This window comes from Gasterosteus aculeatus, chromosome 1, assembly GCF_964276395.1.
Source record: "Gasterosteus aculeatus chromosome 1, fGasAcu3.hap1.1, whole genome shotgun sequence".
Classification (NCBI taxonomy): domain Eukaryota; kingdom Metazoa; phylum Chordata; class Actinopteri; order Perciformes; family Gasterosteidae; genus Gasterosteus; species Gasterosteus aculeatus.
Window position 1 is genome coordinate 1537165 of NC_135688.1, and position 17272 is coordinate 1554436.

Below are 17272 nucleotides of genomic sequence, written 5' to 3' on the forward strand. Positions count from 1 at the left end.
AAGTGACGCAAGAGGCAAGAGAAGCAGGTTTTTTTTACTGAGAAGTGAAAGTGAAAGTAGGTTTTCAAACCGAACAGCTCGTTGTTTCGGTGCTCAGCGACAAACAGATCATTTCTACCAATGAATATTAATCATGAGTCCGATCTTACAGATACTCGCTTATGTATGTCTGTGTGCAGGTAAGTTATCGTCTTTCAGTGTTGTTACGGATTGTGTTGTTTTAAAAGCTCGTGTCAGAGGAATGAACTATACTAATACTGTACTGTACTGTACTGTACTATACTGTACTGTACTATACTAATACTGTACTATACTACACTATTACTGTGCTAAACCACACTAGTACTGTACTATAATACACTAATATAATACTACTGAAGCCCACAGTATCGCGTGTAAGGTGATCTTCTCTCTCTCAGGTGTGCAGAGCGTCCACCAGGTGTCATGGCTGCCCTGCCTCTTCACCGACGAGCACGTCTTCCTTGACCCCGATGGTCACATGCGGACTGAGCACGTCCCCCGGGACGCCGTGCTGCAGTTCGGCCAAACGGGAGACCCCCCCGCCAACCCACACGCCGTCACCTTCCTGGTCACCGGTACGTCGTAACGGGGGAGGAGCGGGAGGACGGGGGGGGGGGGGGAGAGAGAGGGTCCTGACGGGTTCTCTTCCAGGGTCTAAGTTGGACCTGCGGCGGTTCCTGGAGGGCGCGGAGGCGGAGCAGCTGGAGTGCGAGCTGCGGCGGTACAGCACCAAGGGGGTCCACGACATCAGATGGCCGGTCCAGGGGTCGGCGGGGCAGGAGCACAACCGCTGGTTCAGCTGCACCCTCGCCCACGCCAAAGGCCTGTTCAAGGTCACGGGCTTCCTCAGACACCCGTCGGACCGCCCCCCACCGGACCACCAGGAATACCACAGTTGGCCCGCCATCAGGGACGGGGAGACTCTCGTCACGTCAGGTGAAACCAGGGAACAAACGTTATAGTATTTTCACGCAGCAGAACCGGGGCCGCTGATTGTTTAGCCGTTAGCCGTGCTGCTAACGTAGCTAGCTCCCCCGGTCATAATGTGACTTTGTGTTTGAGCACTACTGGTTGCTTGTGAGGCTTGAGAATCAAACATCATAATCCCGAGAGTTACATCGTCCTCCAAAAGCACCTCTGTCTCGCCTTGACCCGCCTCTCCGTGTCCGCAGTCGCGATGGTCATCAAAACCCGATCTCCGTCGGTGCGAGCCGCCCTGGGATCCGGGCAGAAGCTCCATTGCCACTTCTCCGCGGACCACAAAGGACCCAACGTGACCGTGGAGTGGCACCGGCGGCGCCGCGGCGAGGTCACCCGCCTCTTCAGCCACGCCGCCCGCTCGGGAGTCGCCGAGGGCAGCGGCGTGGCGCTGAGGGCCCTGGCGAGCGGGGACGCCTCTTACGACCTCCCCTTCGCCGAGGTGAAGAGCGAGGCGACCTACATCTGCTCCGTGTCGGTGCCGCCACTGCTCGGCGCTCTGGAGATTGACCTGCGCATTGAAGGTAAGGGAGGAGGGCGCTCGGCCGCCCTGACAGCGTCCACGCCTCGCGGTTCGTACGTCTATTGAGTGGCTTCACGATCAGCTTGTAAGGACGATCCTCCGCACGACATCTGTAGCTTGAATCAAACTCATAGTAGAACCTCCCCCCTTTCTCCTCAGAGGCCCCCCGCGTCTCCCTCAACATCGGACCCGCTCTCTCGCTGCCGGAGGGCGGCGAGCAGAAGGTTTCCTGCCACGCAGAGAACTACTACCCTCTGGACGTGGAGATCGTCTGGTACGTCCAGGACGCGGCGGCGGCGGCGGCGGCATCGGGGCGGCGGGTCGGCGCCCCGCTCCCGAAGGAGCTTCAGAACGTCCTGCTGTCCAGCCACAGGCACAACCAGGACCAGACGTACTCGCTGACCTCCTTCTTCTACCTCCAGGCGTGGCCTGAGGCCTCAGGGAGGCTGTTCACCTGCAGCGTCTCCCACCCGGCCCTCAGGATGCCCGTGAAGAAGAGCTTCGTGCTGACCGTGGAGGGTGAGCGCGCCCGTCCGCAGTACCGCCAGGCCGCCACGGGGGACGGGGGGGAGGTGCCCGAGTCCTAAACCCACGCTTGTTTCCTGTCTACAGAGCGCAGCGACTGGATGCTGAAGCTGCTCGGCGGCCTCGTGCTCGTCTCCCTGGTGGCCGTCCTGTTCCTGCTGCTGGGTCACCTGCACTCAGGCAACAACTCTTTATTACTATTGTTATGTTCTTATCATCGGACGCTGAGCTGCTGTCACGATGAGGAGAAGCTTCATTTGGGATTAGAAAGGACTTTATACATCTTAAAGCGAATAGATGAAACATAATAGAATAAGAACATAAAACAAATAAAAAACAGAATAGCAATTGTTTGGTGTGAAAGAAGTAATAAATGTCAATGGCGACCATGTTCATATTATTATTATTATTATTATAATTATTATATTGTGTTATGTAATATGTTATGTATACTATATTAAGTGTAAAAAAGTCATTATCATTTCTTTTCTTCACAGCAAAACGACGTTCTGTGCAGGTGAGATGAAATTATGAAAACAAAACCACGATGAATTCAAACAATGTCGATAATGCAAAACAATATTTCATCTCTACAATGTGTGTGTGTGTGTGTGTGTCCTGAGCAGAAGAAGCCGTACTGAGCGGCGCTGGAAGAGCAACCAGCGGAGGAGGACTCACTCGTTTTTGTTTTAGAATGTTTCAGGCTGCGTTTGATTTCTTCTCATGCTAAAGAAATAACTTAAGTGAGTGATCGGTATCAATCTGTGTTATTGAACTGGGTAAAATATGGTTATTTGCAGAGCCGGTGTTCTGAACCACTGCTTGGATCGACTGCAAAGTGGTTTGTTTAAATTATTTTAAAATATGTAAATATCTCATTGTTTCAAATGTTATTTTCCATCAAAATGTGCTTAACAACTCACATAAATTACAATAAAACTGCAAATGTTATTGCGTAATTTCAATACCACATCACTTTACGTCCATTTTTTTTCATGTTAATAATAATTATAACTTTATTTAAAAACAGATTACAATGTTCTTTGACTGACAAAGCTGCAAAAGCAAAGCCGTAAAACCACAGAAAGAAAAGTAAAATAAGCTTAACCGCCATGAACCGTAGATAAAACATTAAAGCAGTCGCTTCCACAAGAACAAGTAAGTAAGATTAAATCATAATTACATAATAACATAAGGCAGTGAAGCGATGATGTTACATTAAAGAGAGTCCGTAAAAATGTGTTTTAGACTTAATTAATCGGTTTTTTTATGTAAAAAGCTGGAATCAAACTCTGAAAACATGAAATATAGATTCCTAATGGAGATCCTCAGACAGCTTTTAACCATTAGAAGTTACACTTACTTCGTGTTTTTTATCAAATCTCAAGCAGAAAAGAAGTAAATAAAGACACAGCAGATCAGGTGCGTTCAGGTGCTCAGGAAACGTGGCGCTCGTCCGCTGCGGCCTGCAGGCGGGGGCGGAGCTTGAGGAAGCAGAGCTTGTGGACAGCGAACAGGGATGCAAACAACACGCGACTTGAAGTAAAATCCATCCATCCATCCATCTTCAACCGCTTATCCGGGGTCGGGTCGCGGGGGCAACAGCTCCAGCAGGGGACCCCAAACTTCCCTTTCCCGGGCCACATCTACCAGCTCTGACTGGGGGATCCCAAGGCGTTCCCAGGCCAGTGCAGAGATATAATCTCTCCACCTAGTCCTGGGTCTTCCCCGGGGCCTCTTCCCAGCTGGCCGTGCCTGAAACACCTCCCTAGGGAGGCGCCCAGGGGGCATCCTCACCAGATGCCCAAACCACCTCAACTGGCTCCTTTCGACGCAAAGGAGCAGCGGCTCTACTCCGAGCTCCTCGCGAATGGCTGAGCTTCTCACCCTATCCCTAAGGGAGACGCCAGCCACTCTCCTGAGGAAACCCATTTCGCCCGCTTGTACCCGTGACCTAGTTCTTTCGGTCATGACCCATCCTTCATGACCATAGGTGAGGGTAGGAACGAAGATTGACCGGTAGATCGAGAGCTTTGCCTTCCGGCTCAGCTTGAAGTAAAATCCTTTTTTTTAAATCTGATTTGTGAGGGAGGAAAGTCTCATTTCACTCGTTCACAAGGATTCGGTGTTTACGCAGAAGGAGTCGCAGCTCAGTTCGCTTTTCATTTCAGATCTTTTAGAAACTCGATGCCGGCTGAAATAAAAACTAGTCTGCGGTCCTCCAGTTAAACTGTCCCTCATCTGACAGCATCCACTTATACTTTAGCGCATAGTATTGAAGCGTGACCTGATTTAGGATCAATGGTTGTTGTTTTAAAGTCTCAGATGTTTAATAAATGTTAAAATGTAAAGAACAGAATTGTGAAGGACTTGGATCGGGATCAGGGCCAAAGAGTTTAGCAGCTTTTCTCTTGTTTTTTTGGCGCATTTCGTTTCTTCTCACAGCCGCTGTTTCACACACACACACACACACACACACACACACACATCTGGTCTCAGCACAGCCTTGTTTATCCCTGTAAACGGACTCAGAGCTGACTGACCAGTTGGGGTGAGACATCCTGAAGTTCCTCTCCGTTCGGCCACGTTTACGAGCCGCGAGGTTCAGGCGCTTTTCCTCAGTGTTTCCAACGAGAGACGCAGAGACGGGAATCTGAGGAGCACAGAGCTTTTTACAAGAGGCTTTCAGCTCGAGTGTTTGGGTCTGTGCTTTTTAAAAATGTTCTAAGGATTATGCTTGTTCTGAAGAGACGATTTAAGAGAATCCCCCCTTGCCCCCATTTCTTCCTATTAAAAGATGCATTCTCTGTAGTGACCAGCAGGGGGCGACTCCTCTGCTCCCATAGAGGTCTATGAGAAAATGAGTCAGTAAACATTGTAAACATGAGTTTATGGTCTCAGTCTCCAGTTCCAAGTCTTCTTCAATACAGCACGATGTTCATGTAGCACATTCTGGTCCATGTAGAGTCAAACAGACCATAAAGCAGGGGATGCTTTAGGGCGGGGCTACTGTGATTGACAGGTTTCTCCACCTGAGACATATACGCCGTCTCTACGTCCTCCTCAGTCCACAACATGTTAAGCTCCGTAATCCACGATTGCGACCGAAAAATTGCACAACTCAAAGCTTCAAAAGGTCCACAAACCAACGGGTGACATCTCACGCTCTTCTTGTTTGCACCACCAGTCAAAAGTACGGACACATTTTCTCATTGAATTAAATGAGAAAGTGTGTCCAAACTTTTGATAGTGCTGTGCGACATTTGCCCAATCGTAGAATACTGTGGGAATACACTTATTCTGGGAGGCAAACCAAGTAAAGAAGTTATTAGAATAGGCAGAAATCTTGGCTGAGGCCTCTTCAGTGGAAAGAAAGGTCTATATTTGTACCATTCTCCAGAGAGCCGCCTCGCTGGGACTGGTTTACAGTTACAGTGAGAAGCTCTGCTGGGAACACATCGCTCTTTCACAACCAAACAGAACCTGTCAACAACATGCCAAGGAAGATTACTCAGAAACAGATGAACGCAACACGTTTCACCGGTTCTGTTTGGTTACAGTGACTTCGTCCAGCCAAAGATCTCTGGGGCGATAAGCCGGTTCATGAGGGGGGCGGGGTGGTGGGGGGGGGGTTCTGCTGTCGATACGGAGAGTCGCACGCACGCCGACCCCCGGTGTGGTAACCAGGAGGCCCGGAGGTGGTTTCATTCTTAAGGGTAACAGATAACAGAAGCATATTATTGCTTCACACGAGACAGACTCATAGGCTGTAAACGAGTGCTCGTAGTCATGGAGACGTCACATGGTTTGTTGACCGTTACCGGGGCTCGAGTTCGGCATTTTTGCCGTTGCCATCTTGGACTTTGGCAACAGAGGAAAAGGAAGTGGCCGTGTTTGGACTCAATAGGAGTGACGTAGAGACGCTGTATATACAGTGAGTCTCCAGTAGAGACCTGTCAATCAGCGTGTAGCCCCGCCCTAAAGCAATTTAGTAAATGAACATCAAGCTGTGTTGATGAAGACTTGACACTAGAGACTGAGACCATAAACTCATGTTTACAATGTTTACTGAGGGAATAAATCAACAGAGAAGTAGAGTAATTTCCTCGTAGACGTCTATGGGAGCAGAGGAGTCGCCCCCTGCTGGTCACTACAGAGAAGTAGAGTCATTTCCTCATAGACGTCTATGGGAGCAGAGGAGTCGCCCCCTGCTGGTCACTACAGAGAAGTAGAGTCATTTCCTCATAGACGTCTATGGGAGCAGAGGAGTCGCCCCCTGCTGGTCACTACAGAGAAGTAGAGTCATTTCCTCATAGACGTCTATGGGAGCAGAGGAGTCGCCCCCTGCTGGTCACTACAGAGAAGTAGAGTCATTTCCTCATAGACGTCTATGGGAGCAGAGGAGTCGCCCCCTGCTGGTCAGGAGAGAGAATGCAGCTTTAATGAACATTATTTGAGAGGCGTGATTCAATAGTTCCGTAATAGTTTGGCCCAACACAATCCCATGCATCTGTGAAATAAAAAAACCCTTATGAAAGAACTGGATGATGCCCAAAAAATGAATGCGGTTGCGGTTGTTGTTGTTGTGACAGGCCGTTGGCCACTAATCCGGCTCTGACGTCTGATCAAACCTCTGCAGCTCCCTGCGAACCGCCTCCGCCCAGGCTCTCCTCCTCAGTCATAAATCCATTTCTAAGAACTGCTCTTCATCTTCTTGTAAAAATAGGCTCTCGCTTCGGCCTTGGCTTGCTGCAGAAGAAACACCTCAGGGTGCTTCCCCGGGGAGCACGAGCGCGCTCAAGACTCCATGTTTGTTCACGCCGCCATTCAGTTCATTCGGTGCGTGTCTCCCGCCCGCCGCAGCAAACAGTAACTCAAACTGGGTGGAAACTTCACACCGAGGGCCTCGAAGGCCTCGAAGGCCTCGTCGGTGCGTGTGGTAAATTACTACACGCACAGTGGAGATCCACGTAGGGCGGAAAACGTGCGTTTCAGCTTGGATCTGCGCGTGGCCTCGTCTCCGCTCGTCGCATTCCTCCCCCTGACCTTGGAACAACAAGCACACGTCTGGTGAGGGTCGGCCTTCTGGGCTCTGCTGATCCCAATGCGACAGATTTGGAATAACAGCCGACCGCTTTCCAGCACAAAGGGTGTCTGGAAAAGGAAAGCAGCTAATTCGCCGTCACAGAACCGGAACATGTTCAAACGCCCAGCCTGCTTCTCTTGTGAGGTCAGGTTGCGCTGAGTCTCAACAAGTGGTGAACCCCCCCCCATCTGAAGGGCCGGCAGCAGCATGAGGCGATGAGCTCATCAATGCAGTTTCTGGCGGCTGCTTTGGGGCTTTCAAGCACAGTTGCATAAGAGAGCGAGAGTGAAATATGATTTATGCGCCGTGCTGCAAACCGACATTTAAGTGGGCTCGTAAAAGCGATGTGTCATCGCATCGCCACGCAGAGACCAGCGGCTCACGGGGGAAGTTATAAATGTGTATACATATACATATACATTACATATTGTACATGGGTTGGTGGTGAGATGTCAAAAAACCCAAAGCAGTTCATGCGGGGACGTTTGTTTCATAATCGCTACGAGTATTTTTAACTTTTATTCCTTCATCTGTTTGTGTTTACATGGAAACAGAAGTGGGCACAACTGTAAATGATGCCCCTCTGTTACAACACGCCGGTGTAACACGGTTAGGAGGACAAACGCTGTAAGATTCTTGCAAAAAATTAGAAAACAATTAATCTGAAAGTCCAACAAATGTTTTACCGAGGTTGTAAATAGTGAAGGGGTCAGTTCAGCGCTCTGGTCTGTCGGACCTCCAGCTGTACAACCTCGACTGTGTCTCCTCCAATCATCCACATCCTTCTTCCTCTTCTCCATCGCTTATCTGAGGATACGTCCTCCATCCGCCTGCGAATGCTTCAGCTCCGACATGAAGATATCCAAAGTGTGCATTTTCCAAGACTCCCTCCCTCCAAACCCGCTTCATCTCCCTGAAACAGCCTCCCTCCGCATGTCGAACGCTATAATTTAAAAGCAGACGTCCAAGTACTGCTTTTCCCCCCGAGGCTCGTTTCATGGGTAGGTGGTCTCCCGGGTGGCGGCGCGGAGGGCGGAAGGTTTTGCGGCGGCGCGTATGCAACCGCTCCCGTAACTCCTGCTGACGCCGGGATCAGGCCGCCGGTAGTTTGTAACGAGGAGGCCAGATGTGCCCCCGTGGGACGTCACCACGTCGGAGCCCTCGAACGGGGAGAGAGAGAGAGAGCTGATGTGTGTCGCCGGCTCGAACGCACACCGAGACGCCGCAACGACAACAAAGCTCCCGACTTATTGGCTCTCAAGACCCCTGATTAAAACTCATCATGGATGACCTCATCTGCCCCGATCGGAACAGACTGACGCCGACTGTGTGCGTGCGTGTGTGTGTGTGCGTCTTGGTTTACTAATACAACTACACAACCCTCTCCTGTTTCTCCTTGTTTGTCTTGTTTTACGTCTTTTCTGTTTATTGGCTTCACTTATGATGCAAATGTTTGCAATTCACAGCACAAAGGAGGCTCGTCAATCCCGGTTGGACCGACACAGGAAGTGAATTTACACTCTTTTTTGTTTGTTAGCAGTTACCAGAGATTGTCAACGAAAAGGTCGTTGGGGTTACGAAGCCATCTTGGCGACGTCTCCATGACGACATCACCAAGATGGCGATTTTGCAGCCGCCATCCTGGATCGCACCCGTCGCCAACCAGTAAACAGGAAGTGACCATATTTGGCCCGGGGGAGGACCGACGTGTACGTCTCTGGTCGAGACCTGTCAATCAGTGTGTAGCCCCGCCCTGAAGCATCACCTGCTTCATCCATCTTCCATTTCAGTCTAAATGGACGTTGCTTTTATCTCTGAAATGATAAATCGCCACAAAAGATCGGAGTGTCTTTTTAAACAACTTTGAAGACCAAGAACACAACAGCAGACAATAATAATTAAACTATACGTAGACTTTCACCGTTTGCACGTTTAAACTTGTGTAATCTCAACCTGACGTACATCAGCCTGCAGAGGACGAGGGCTCGATCCAGAAGTATTCCAACCTCCGGTGTTTGCAGATCCCACCAGGAGTCACGGGAGGACATCACTCCTCGCAGAGACACAAAGTGATGTGACGCACACCGTCACACGCGTGTGGGGCTCATTTAAGCACACGAAGAAGTATGACGATGAAAAACCTTTTCAAATAGGGCAGAAAATGATTAAATTGCAAGGTGTGCGCGTCACATGTTCAGCCTCTCACCGTGGGAAGAGTTATTCTGATTTATCCGTGTGCTTCACAGCTCGAGTTCATGTCAACATGGGGATAAAATGTGCAGACGTTCAGGGGGTCCCGATAACTCTAAACTGAACAAATACATCTGTTTTTAATACCCAGGTTGTGTCGCAATTGAGTTCATGTTGTGTCTGTGTGACGTTGTATTTAATCACCACATCGATGGTGACCAGATGGCCCGTGTCTATGTTTTAGTTCTCATAGTTTCTGATTCATCATCTATTTACTGTCACACTGGGATGCTGCTGGAGGAACCTTGTGGACTTGTCGTCCCACAGAGTAGTTTTTGAATATATTTCCCTCTTTTAGCTTGAACTGCTTCTGATGAAACCAAAAAGAGAATTTCCGGATTCTCCGCTGTCATAAACGTACTGGGTTTTCCCTCAGGTGATTGAATACCTGAGGGAAAACCCATGAGAGTAATACATGAGAGTGTTTCTGTTTTCTAAATATTTAACCAAACTGCGACACCTCTCATATCTCAGTCATGTCCATCATCTGTATTGAAGAAGACTTGAAACTAGAGACTGAGACCATGAACTGAATGTTTAAAATGTTTACTGAGGGAATAAATCAAGAGAGAAGTAGAGTCATTTTATCATAGACTGATGGACATTTGAGAGTATACGGGTTTAACACACACAAGCATCGACTTACAAACCTAAAAATGATTTGTTTCCTTTAAAAAACGTTTTAACTGTTAAGTCTGTTATTTGTATTTGGTTGGAAGCAGAATCTGAAGAAAATTAAGAAAAAAGAAAAAACATTTATCTATTTTCAGACAGCAATATGCCCGATATGATCCTCTGATAATAATCCAAAGAATGAGCACAGTTGAGTTTAGGCTGAAGCATCTTGTCTGAAACATGAAGGCAAACCTTTCAACCTGGTTCGGTGCGCTGTGCGGAGACAGTGAGCAGACATGGACTGTCCTCTGTGGGACGGCGTCCTGATTAGATATGCGTGGGAGTGGACAGGCCCTTAACGTCAACAGTGGCGAGCATTAAGGGAAGGATGTGACCTCAAGATCTGGATGGACTTTGGGAAGTAAAGTGCACGACGATAAAGAAGAAGTGACACTTAAATGCACTTTTAAAACACCAGGACTTTGAGTTTCCTCCACCAGCATTTCTGCTGGTACGGGACGTCCTCACACAGGGACACACGTGCCAAAAAAAACACCTGCTTACTGACTACAGTAAGAATTTTCCCAGCAGCCATTAAGAAACACTGATAAATGATGACTGACTGTGTGTGTGAGAGACGATGTCATGCAGCCACACCGAGCCAAAACATATCTCAGTCATATCCATCAATTGTTCTTTCTCTGCTATCGCACACACACACACACACACACACACACACACACACACACACACACACAAACCGTGCGCGTTACCAGATTGGCCCTTTAGCATGACATCACCCCTTTTCCTCGTCCAGGCCCACACACACACACACACACACACACACACACACACACTCTCACTCACACACACACACACACACAACAACCCGCTCACCAGGCACACACGCACAGGACGGAGTGAATTAGCAGCTTGTTTTTTGGAGAGCATCCATCAGGCATTTCTCCGTCAGAGCTGAAGGTTTGGAGAGAAAACATAATTAGCTGCAGAGTAACATGTAATCTGTGAGGACACGGGAGGTGAAACCGCTGCGGCGCCGTAACGAAGCATGTAATAAAAATTACTTTATTTACTTGAAGATACTTAGCATCTTAAAAATTAACGCAAATAAGGCAGGAATAAGGCGATATGCTGTAGCACCAGGAAGCAAGTGAGGAATCAAGTCAAACTTAAAGTTAGGTAAAGAATTGATATTCTTTATCAATCCTCCTAAGGAGGAGCCATGCGAGCGAATGACAGCGCAGAGAGAGTTGGTGTAGAGCGAGAAGAAGAGGGGACCCAGGACGGAACCCTGAGGAACTCCAGTAGTAAGAGGACAAGGTTCCGACACAGATCCTCGCCAGGTTACCCGGGAGGTGCGGCCGTCGAGGTAGGACGAGAGAAGGGAGAGAGCAGAGCCTGAGACACCAAGTTCCTGATGGATCTGGTGGTTGACTGTGTCAAATGCAGCAGAGAGGTCCAGAAGGACGAGGACAGAAGAGAGAGAGGAGCTCTAGCAGTGTGGAGTTGCTCTGAGACAGCGAGGAGAGCAGTCTCTGTGGAACGGCCTTGAAGCCTGACTGGTGGGGGTCAAGGAGGTTGTTGGTAGGAGGAGAGTTGGTTAAAGAACGTGCTGTCCAAAGAGTTTTGGACAAAAAGGGAAGAAGAGAGACCGGTCTGTAGTTGTTCTGTACATGTACTGTAAGTTGTTTTGGATAAAAGCGTCAGCTAAATGACCTGTAATGTAATATTAAAGTTGGTGCGACAGAAGTTGTAGTAGTAGGTGGGTTTGTTGTGTCAGCTGTTCTGAGGTACGGACAAAGGATTATCGACATTGCCTTCCTCGTGATAGGTGCCCTACTTTGTCTCCTTTACCGAACCACTTGTTGAACTTAATAGGATTCGGCGTAAACATGTAAAACTAATAGTAAATTTGTACTGACCGTGCTCAATGCGTTTCTTTCCCCCCTCCCTCTGCTTCCATGTGCACTTCATTAGTCGTTCTTTGAAGTGTCAATGACATCATGACTTGGCTGCCGTGGCCCTGTTTAGGCCTGATGGGTTCCCATGGAAACTCTGATGTCATGAAGGTGGAGGGATGAGGTGAGTAGGTTATGTTTTTCTGCCTGTTTTCCAGGTGAAATGTGATGTCTGTTAACACTCGGTACGTGCAGGAACAGCGCTGGGTGTCAGACTGGGATCGACGCCAGCAGGCCGACCCACCGACCCGCCGCAGGTTACTGAGTCCTAGAGATGATGGAAGCCCAGCAGATCTGGATCTTTTGATAAGAGGAAATTAAGTGTTTGTACTTTGTGCAGGTGTCCAGTCTATAATATTATTTTAGTGAAATGCAGGGCGATCGGAAGCTGTTGTTGATGTAGCTGATGTTTGCCAGGTAGCTTATTGCGGAATACCGGCAACCAGAAGTGATCCTGGGAGGAGAGCAGACGCCAAAAAGTACCCAAAACAAAGTTCAGCCTTTGAATAAACACTTCCAGGAATTCCATCACATCATTAAACTCATCCAGGAATTTGTATAAACTCCTCGGGGCCATGATTAACATTTCACATGTATTGCATATCTGTAGCTGTGTTGTTTAGCTCTCAAACTGCATTCTTCTACCCATGTTTGCATCTGTAAAGTGTGTGTGTCTGTGTGTGTGTGTGTGTGTGTGTGTGTGTGTGTGTGTGGTTATTAACGGGGGTTTGAGGGATTGTGGACACATTGTAAAGCCGCGGTGACGTGCAGCCCTCCTGTTAATGCTTTCAGTCTGTAACCAGCAGTCACAGTGAGTGTAAGTGTGGAGGTGTCCTACCTGTCAGTTGGGGACACTCTGGCATTGTGGGGACCGGGTTGCCGTACGTCCCTATAATCTAAAGCCCAGCGGTGTTGGTGGGAGGACACGTTTTAGAGTCAGAGCAAGGTGAAGTGTAAAATCAGGGTATGGTTATGGATGATGACCACACTGATGTGATTCAGGTTCAGTTGAGGAGGGTCAAAGAGTTCCAGTTGTGCTTCCCTATGGATTGACCAAACTTCACTGGGGTTGGGAAAGGTCTAAAATTAGTGTAAATCTCAAGGGAATGAATGCAAGTCAATGCATTGTCCCCAAAGGTTGTGAAAAACCTGACTGTGTGAGTGTTTTATGTGTGTACTTGCACCCCGTCAGAGATGCTGTATTGGGGAATGTGGATAATGGCGTAGAGGAAATTATAGAGGCCCTAAGCAGAATGTGGTTGAGCTCTGCATCTGTAGCTGTACAGTTTAACTATGCTCATAGTAGCGTACCTATAATTAACATCTTAATTATAAACAGCTAATTCCCAGAGGACCCTCTGTTAAACATAATTCCCTTAAATGCAGGACAGAATTATCCCTTCATGTTGCCAGATGTGAAATGAAAGAAATGTGTTAAAATGAAAGAATCCGCAGAGAAGATAAATTGCTCTTTCTTCTTGCAAAAATCTAATTTGAATAAGGTTTGCATCGTGTATTTGCATGCTTCCTGGCAGCATGCAAATGCACGATGTTCATAAGATGAACTGTACCGTGCACTCATCATGTCTCCCGTAAGTGTGAGAAACTTTCTCTATTTGTGTTTGTCCGCTCTTGTTTTGACTTGTTGTGCAACATTTCGTGCACCAGAGTTTCTGCCTTGAGCTGATTAGATCTGCAGTCTTTCGGTTTTGCTTCACAGTTGTGATGTTTGACTCCAGTCAGCGGGAGTATCACAGAGCTCCGTCTGGAGTTCAACCCAAACAAGTTGGAGCCGATGAAAATACAAACGGAGCCGAACTTTTACAAACCATCATTTATAGGCTATGGAAAGGTCTAGGATTAGTGTAAATCTGGAGGGAATGAATGCATGTTCTGTGTGGTTTTGACAGCTAATATCCCACTTAAATTATGCCTTAAACTATACACATGATGTTTGTTAATTTAAAAGATCTGACAAATGCCAGGAAAGTCATTTTGACATACAACTGTTAGCGTAGGACTCAAATTATAGAATTAGAAAGAATTACGCCCCAAAAGTTGCTACAAGTGAACTCTAAACTCGACCTAATGCACCAACAACAACAACGGCTCTTATTAAGAAAGACTTGGATGAGCACATCAAGAAAGATGACGATACATTTTCTAAGTGGAGCATAGCTAGCTAGCTAGCTAGCAAAACAAGCTAAAGGGCCGTGTTGGTAACTAACAATGTGCCAGTCAATGGATGCAGTTAATCATTAAATCATACAACGAAAAGTGCAAAGTGGAACATAGCTAAGTGAACTAGCTAGCTTACAGGCGACGGTAACGGCCATGTTGGCTTTCAGTGTACTTGTGGTCTTTCAGCCGTCTACATGGAATAAATTAAGGACACAACGGCTTCTTTCTGTACTTTAGCAGATGTTTGACTACTGACAGCAGTGATATATTTTAGTCCATAGGTGTGCTGTATATCGCAAACCCCACATGTCCTCCGGCCTCCTGCGTGACCCAGTCCGAACCGAACCAACTCACACAGTTGAAGACGTGTTTTTGTTCCAATGTCAACCAAACACTTTTACTGGTTGGGCACCAGACGAGGATAAAAAGAAGTGTGACCTCTCACGTTGGACGTTTACAACCACAGCGTCGCAGAGGGAAAACATATTCAGATTATCAAAACAACGAAACCCAGGATTGTGGGAAAGAGCAAGAGATCTATTGTTAAGTTGTAAACGCCGATACCTGCTGACTCATTGTTACTGGAAAGCAGCCGGTGGCAGGAAATCCCAGGGTGCCTCAAGCAAAACTAAGACTAGTTTGATTTTACTGTGTTCAAGCTTAAAGGAGGAATTCACAAACTGGTGAGGTTGTTTGTAATGTTAGCTTAGCTACGAGCCACCGGCCAGGGTGTCGCCATGTTGAGATCCTTTTAGAGGCAATCGAAATTCTCTCAATTTCGTATTATGCACCCGTAATTAAGTATTGCTACTGAAGACTTTTTATGAGAAGTGGATGTGCATCCACCGGTTTCTGGGCCGTCTGGACTGACATTATGAAGCCCTGAGTTTGGCTATTTCGCCATTTTAGCTCACGGTCGTCGCCATAGTTGTTTTTCTTGAAATGGAAAAAAGCGGAGGACGAGTGTCTGGTAGAAAACTTTTCCTACACGTGCCGATTTCTACTTGTTACGCGAACACAGTCTTTTTAAAAGAAACTTCTGTCTAACTAATTGGTTGGGTTTCGGAAAGGCTGGTGAAATACTCACGTTACGTTTAGGAAAAGATTGTGAACCACTTGGTCCAGGTTCATAACTACTGGGAAAAGGTTTGTATTAAAATAACTATGGGGGATTGGTTCCTTAAGCACTATTACATGACAGATAATTGATAGTTGACTATTACAACAATCTGTTTTAACACGTGGAAAGAACAGCGGCCTCCGGGGTGAAGGTTTTAGTTTGACTCATACACCTCCGCTCTCTCGCTCGCTGTAGAGCCGGAATATTTCTGAAATCCAGATTTCAACATCACAGAAAATAGGTGGCAACAGGAAATTCTCCACGTTCAGTCGACTACGTCTTCAAAAAAACGTCCATCAGCGTCCGTGGAGGAAAATATCCATTTGATTCAGACATAATAAGACACAACCGCAATGTAGGTCTCACATGACTAGGGAAGCTGATACACGTGACCTCTGACCTCTACGGTGGTTTGTTGCCGTCTGTGTCTTGTACTGCCCCCAGCAGACCCCCATAAAAAAAAAACCCGAAGGGAGTGTTGGGTGAGTGTGTGAGAGAAAGAGGGACGGGACGGTGGGGGTGAGGAGGGGGAGGGAGGGGGAGTTACAATTTTCTGGTAAATCACCTCACCAAGACCCCTCCTCACCTCCCCGTTGCAAACTCCGTAACACACACACACACACACTGTTGACAGTAAGCAGGAGGTTGGAATGTTTAAGTATTTGCAGGAGTCCGTCTGTTTCACTCACACACACAGACACACTCACACTCACACACTCACACACACACTCACACACTTGCTATCTGCTGCAGAATGTTTGCTCGGTTGGGGTCCAGTTACGAGGGGGAGGGTGCTGGTCCTCAGCAGCCGGCTCGTCTCATGTGTGTTGGTTTCGTCCTGCTATCGAGCAGCCCGCAGTACAATGGAACCGAAGACAAAAGGAAAACATGAAGACCGAGCGGAACCGCGCAAGATAGACATCCTCTATTGTCACGTTTCACGGCAGGATGAGGACTCGAACGCAGAGATTGACACTGGAGACCAGATTTAAGTTGAAAAAGGTGTTTTTTTTTACTGGTGAACAAAAAGAAACTCAAAACAACTCCAACCGGGAACGAGCAAAATCCCCAAAAAGAGGCAGTCACAGTCATTAACAAAATGTTAAATTATTTATTCAGGGAGGCGGGTGATCCGACAGCAGGGAAGAGTTCACTTTTAAATGTAACATTAAGTAATATAATTCACTCTAATATCTACCGATAGAAATGTTATAATATATAAAATGACATCGTAAGTTACGTGACGTTGGTAATCGATGTTGTGACACGTGAGGCGACGAGGCGTTACACCTGTAGTTACGGGCCACAAGTTGTGATAATCATTATGGAGGGACAGGCTGGTTTGAGCATGTAGACAGTGTGAGACCAGGATCACACCACAGACCTTCTGGTCCACGGAGGACCCGCCGTCCCCACTGAGCCACAGACACCACGCAGAGAACGCTCATCGCGTGATGAATTAAGCCTAGTTTTCAGAGAGACGCAAGGGACACGCAGACGCAAGAGTCCCTTGCGTGTCCCTTGCGTGTCCCTTGCGTGTCCCTTGCTTTACGAGAGAACGGATCCGATTGAAGAGCTTTTGTCTGAAGAATTATGGAAACATGAGCGCTTGTACGAGCCGTCATTGGCGGACTATGAGGACGCCGGATGGCCTCTGATTCATGGAGGGAGATCTCCACAAACGAGGGGAACAAAGTCGTGGAGGAAAATACGGGACAAATGTGTCCTTGATGAAGAGCAGCAGTGTGGATGCACGGGGCAATAAAGTCTATGATCAATAAATAAAGCAACCAACGACTTCCACACACAAAGACGTGACTCTCCAGGTCGTCTTCAACAAAACACGTGACTCCACCTGTTGCCTTTAGGCCTCAGGACTAAAGTAATCCTCCTACTAGTAGTAGTGCCTCCTACACCAGGGTCCCTTCAGAAAACCTCTCCTTCTACTGCAGAGTCCAAGTCTTCAGGCCGAGGCTGAAGCCGGATCCAGGTCT

General features: G+C 47.7%; 1 protein-coding gene across 2 annotated transcripts; it reads left to right on the forward strand.

Moving 5' to 3' along the window:
- Window positions 1-27: 27 nt before the first annotated feature.
- Window positions 28-3017, forward strand: dhrs13b.2 (dehydrogenase/reductase (SDR family) member 13b.2). Of its 2 annotated transcripts, XM_040169442.2 has the most exons (8): window positions 28-179; window positions 420-596; window positions 673-957; window positions 1194-1523; window positions 1682-2041; window positions 2135-2227; window positions 2545-2564; window positions 2674-3017. In XM_040169442.2, the coding sequence occupies exons 1-8, from the start codon at window positions 134-136 to the stop codon at window positions 2686-2688; spliced, it is 1326 nt and encodes a 441-aa protein (XP_040025376.2). In that variant the 5' UTR covers window positions 28-133; the 3' UTR covers window positions 2689-3017. The 2 variants fall into 2 exon arrangements, with proteins under 2 accessions (XP_040025376.2, XP_077962823.1); XM_078106697.1 differs by lacking the exons at window positions 2545-2564; window positions 2674-3017 and having other exon boundaries at window positions 2135-2459.
- The last annotated feature ends 14255 nt before the right edge of the window (window positions 3018-17272 follow it).

Coding starts and splice junctions, on each gene's coding strand:
- dhrs13b.2 (XM_078106697.1), top strand. CDS start 134: ATGAGTCCGATCTTACAGATACTCGCTTATGTATGTCTGTGTGCAG. Junction 1,524..1,681: donor GATTGACCTGCGCATTGAAG/GTAAGGGAGGAG, acceptor CTTTCTCCTCAG/AGGCCCCCCGCGTCTCCCTC. Junction 2,042..2,134: donor CTTCGTGCTGACCGTGGAGG/GTGAGCGCGCCC, acceptor TCCTGTCTACAG/AGCGCAGCGACTGGATGCTG.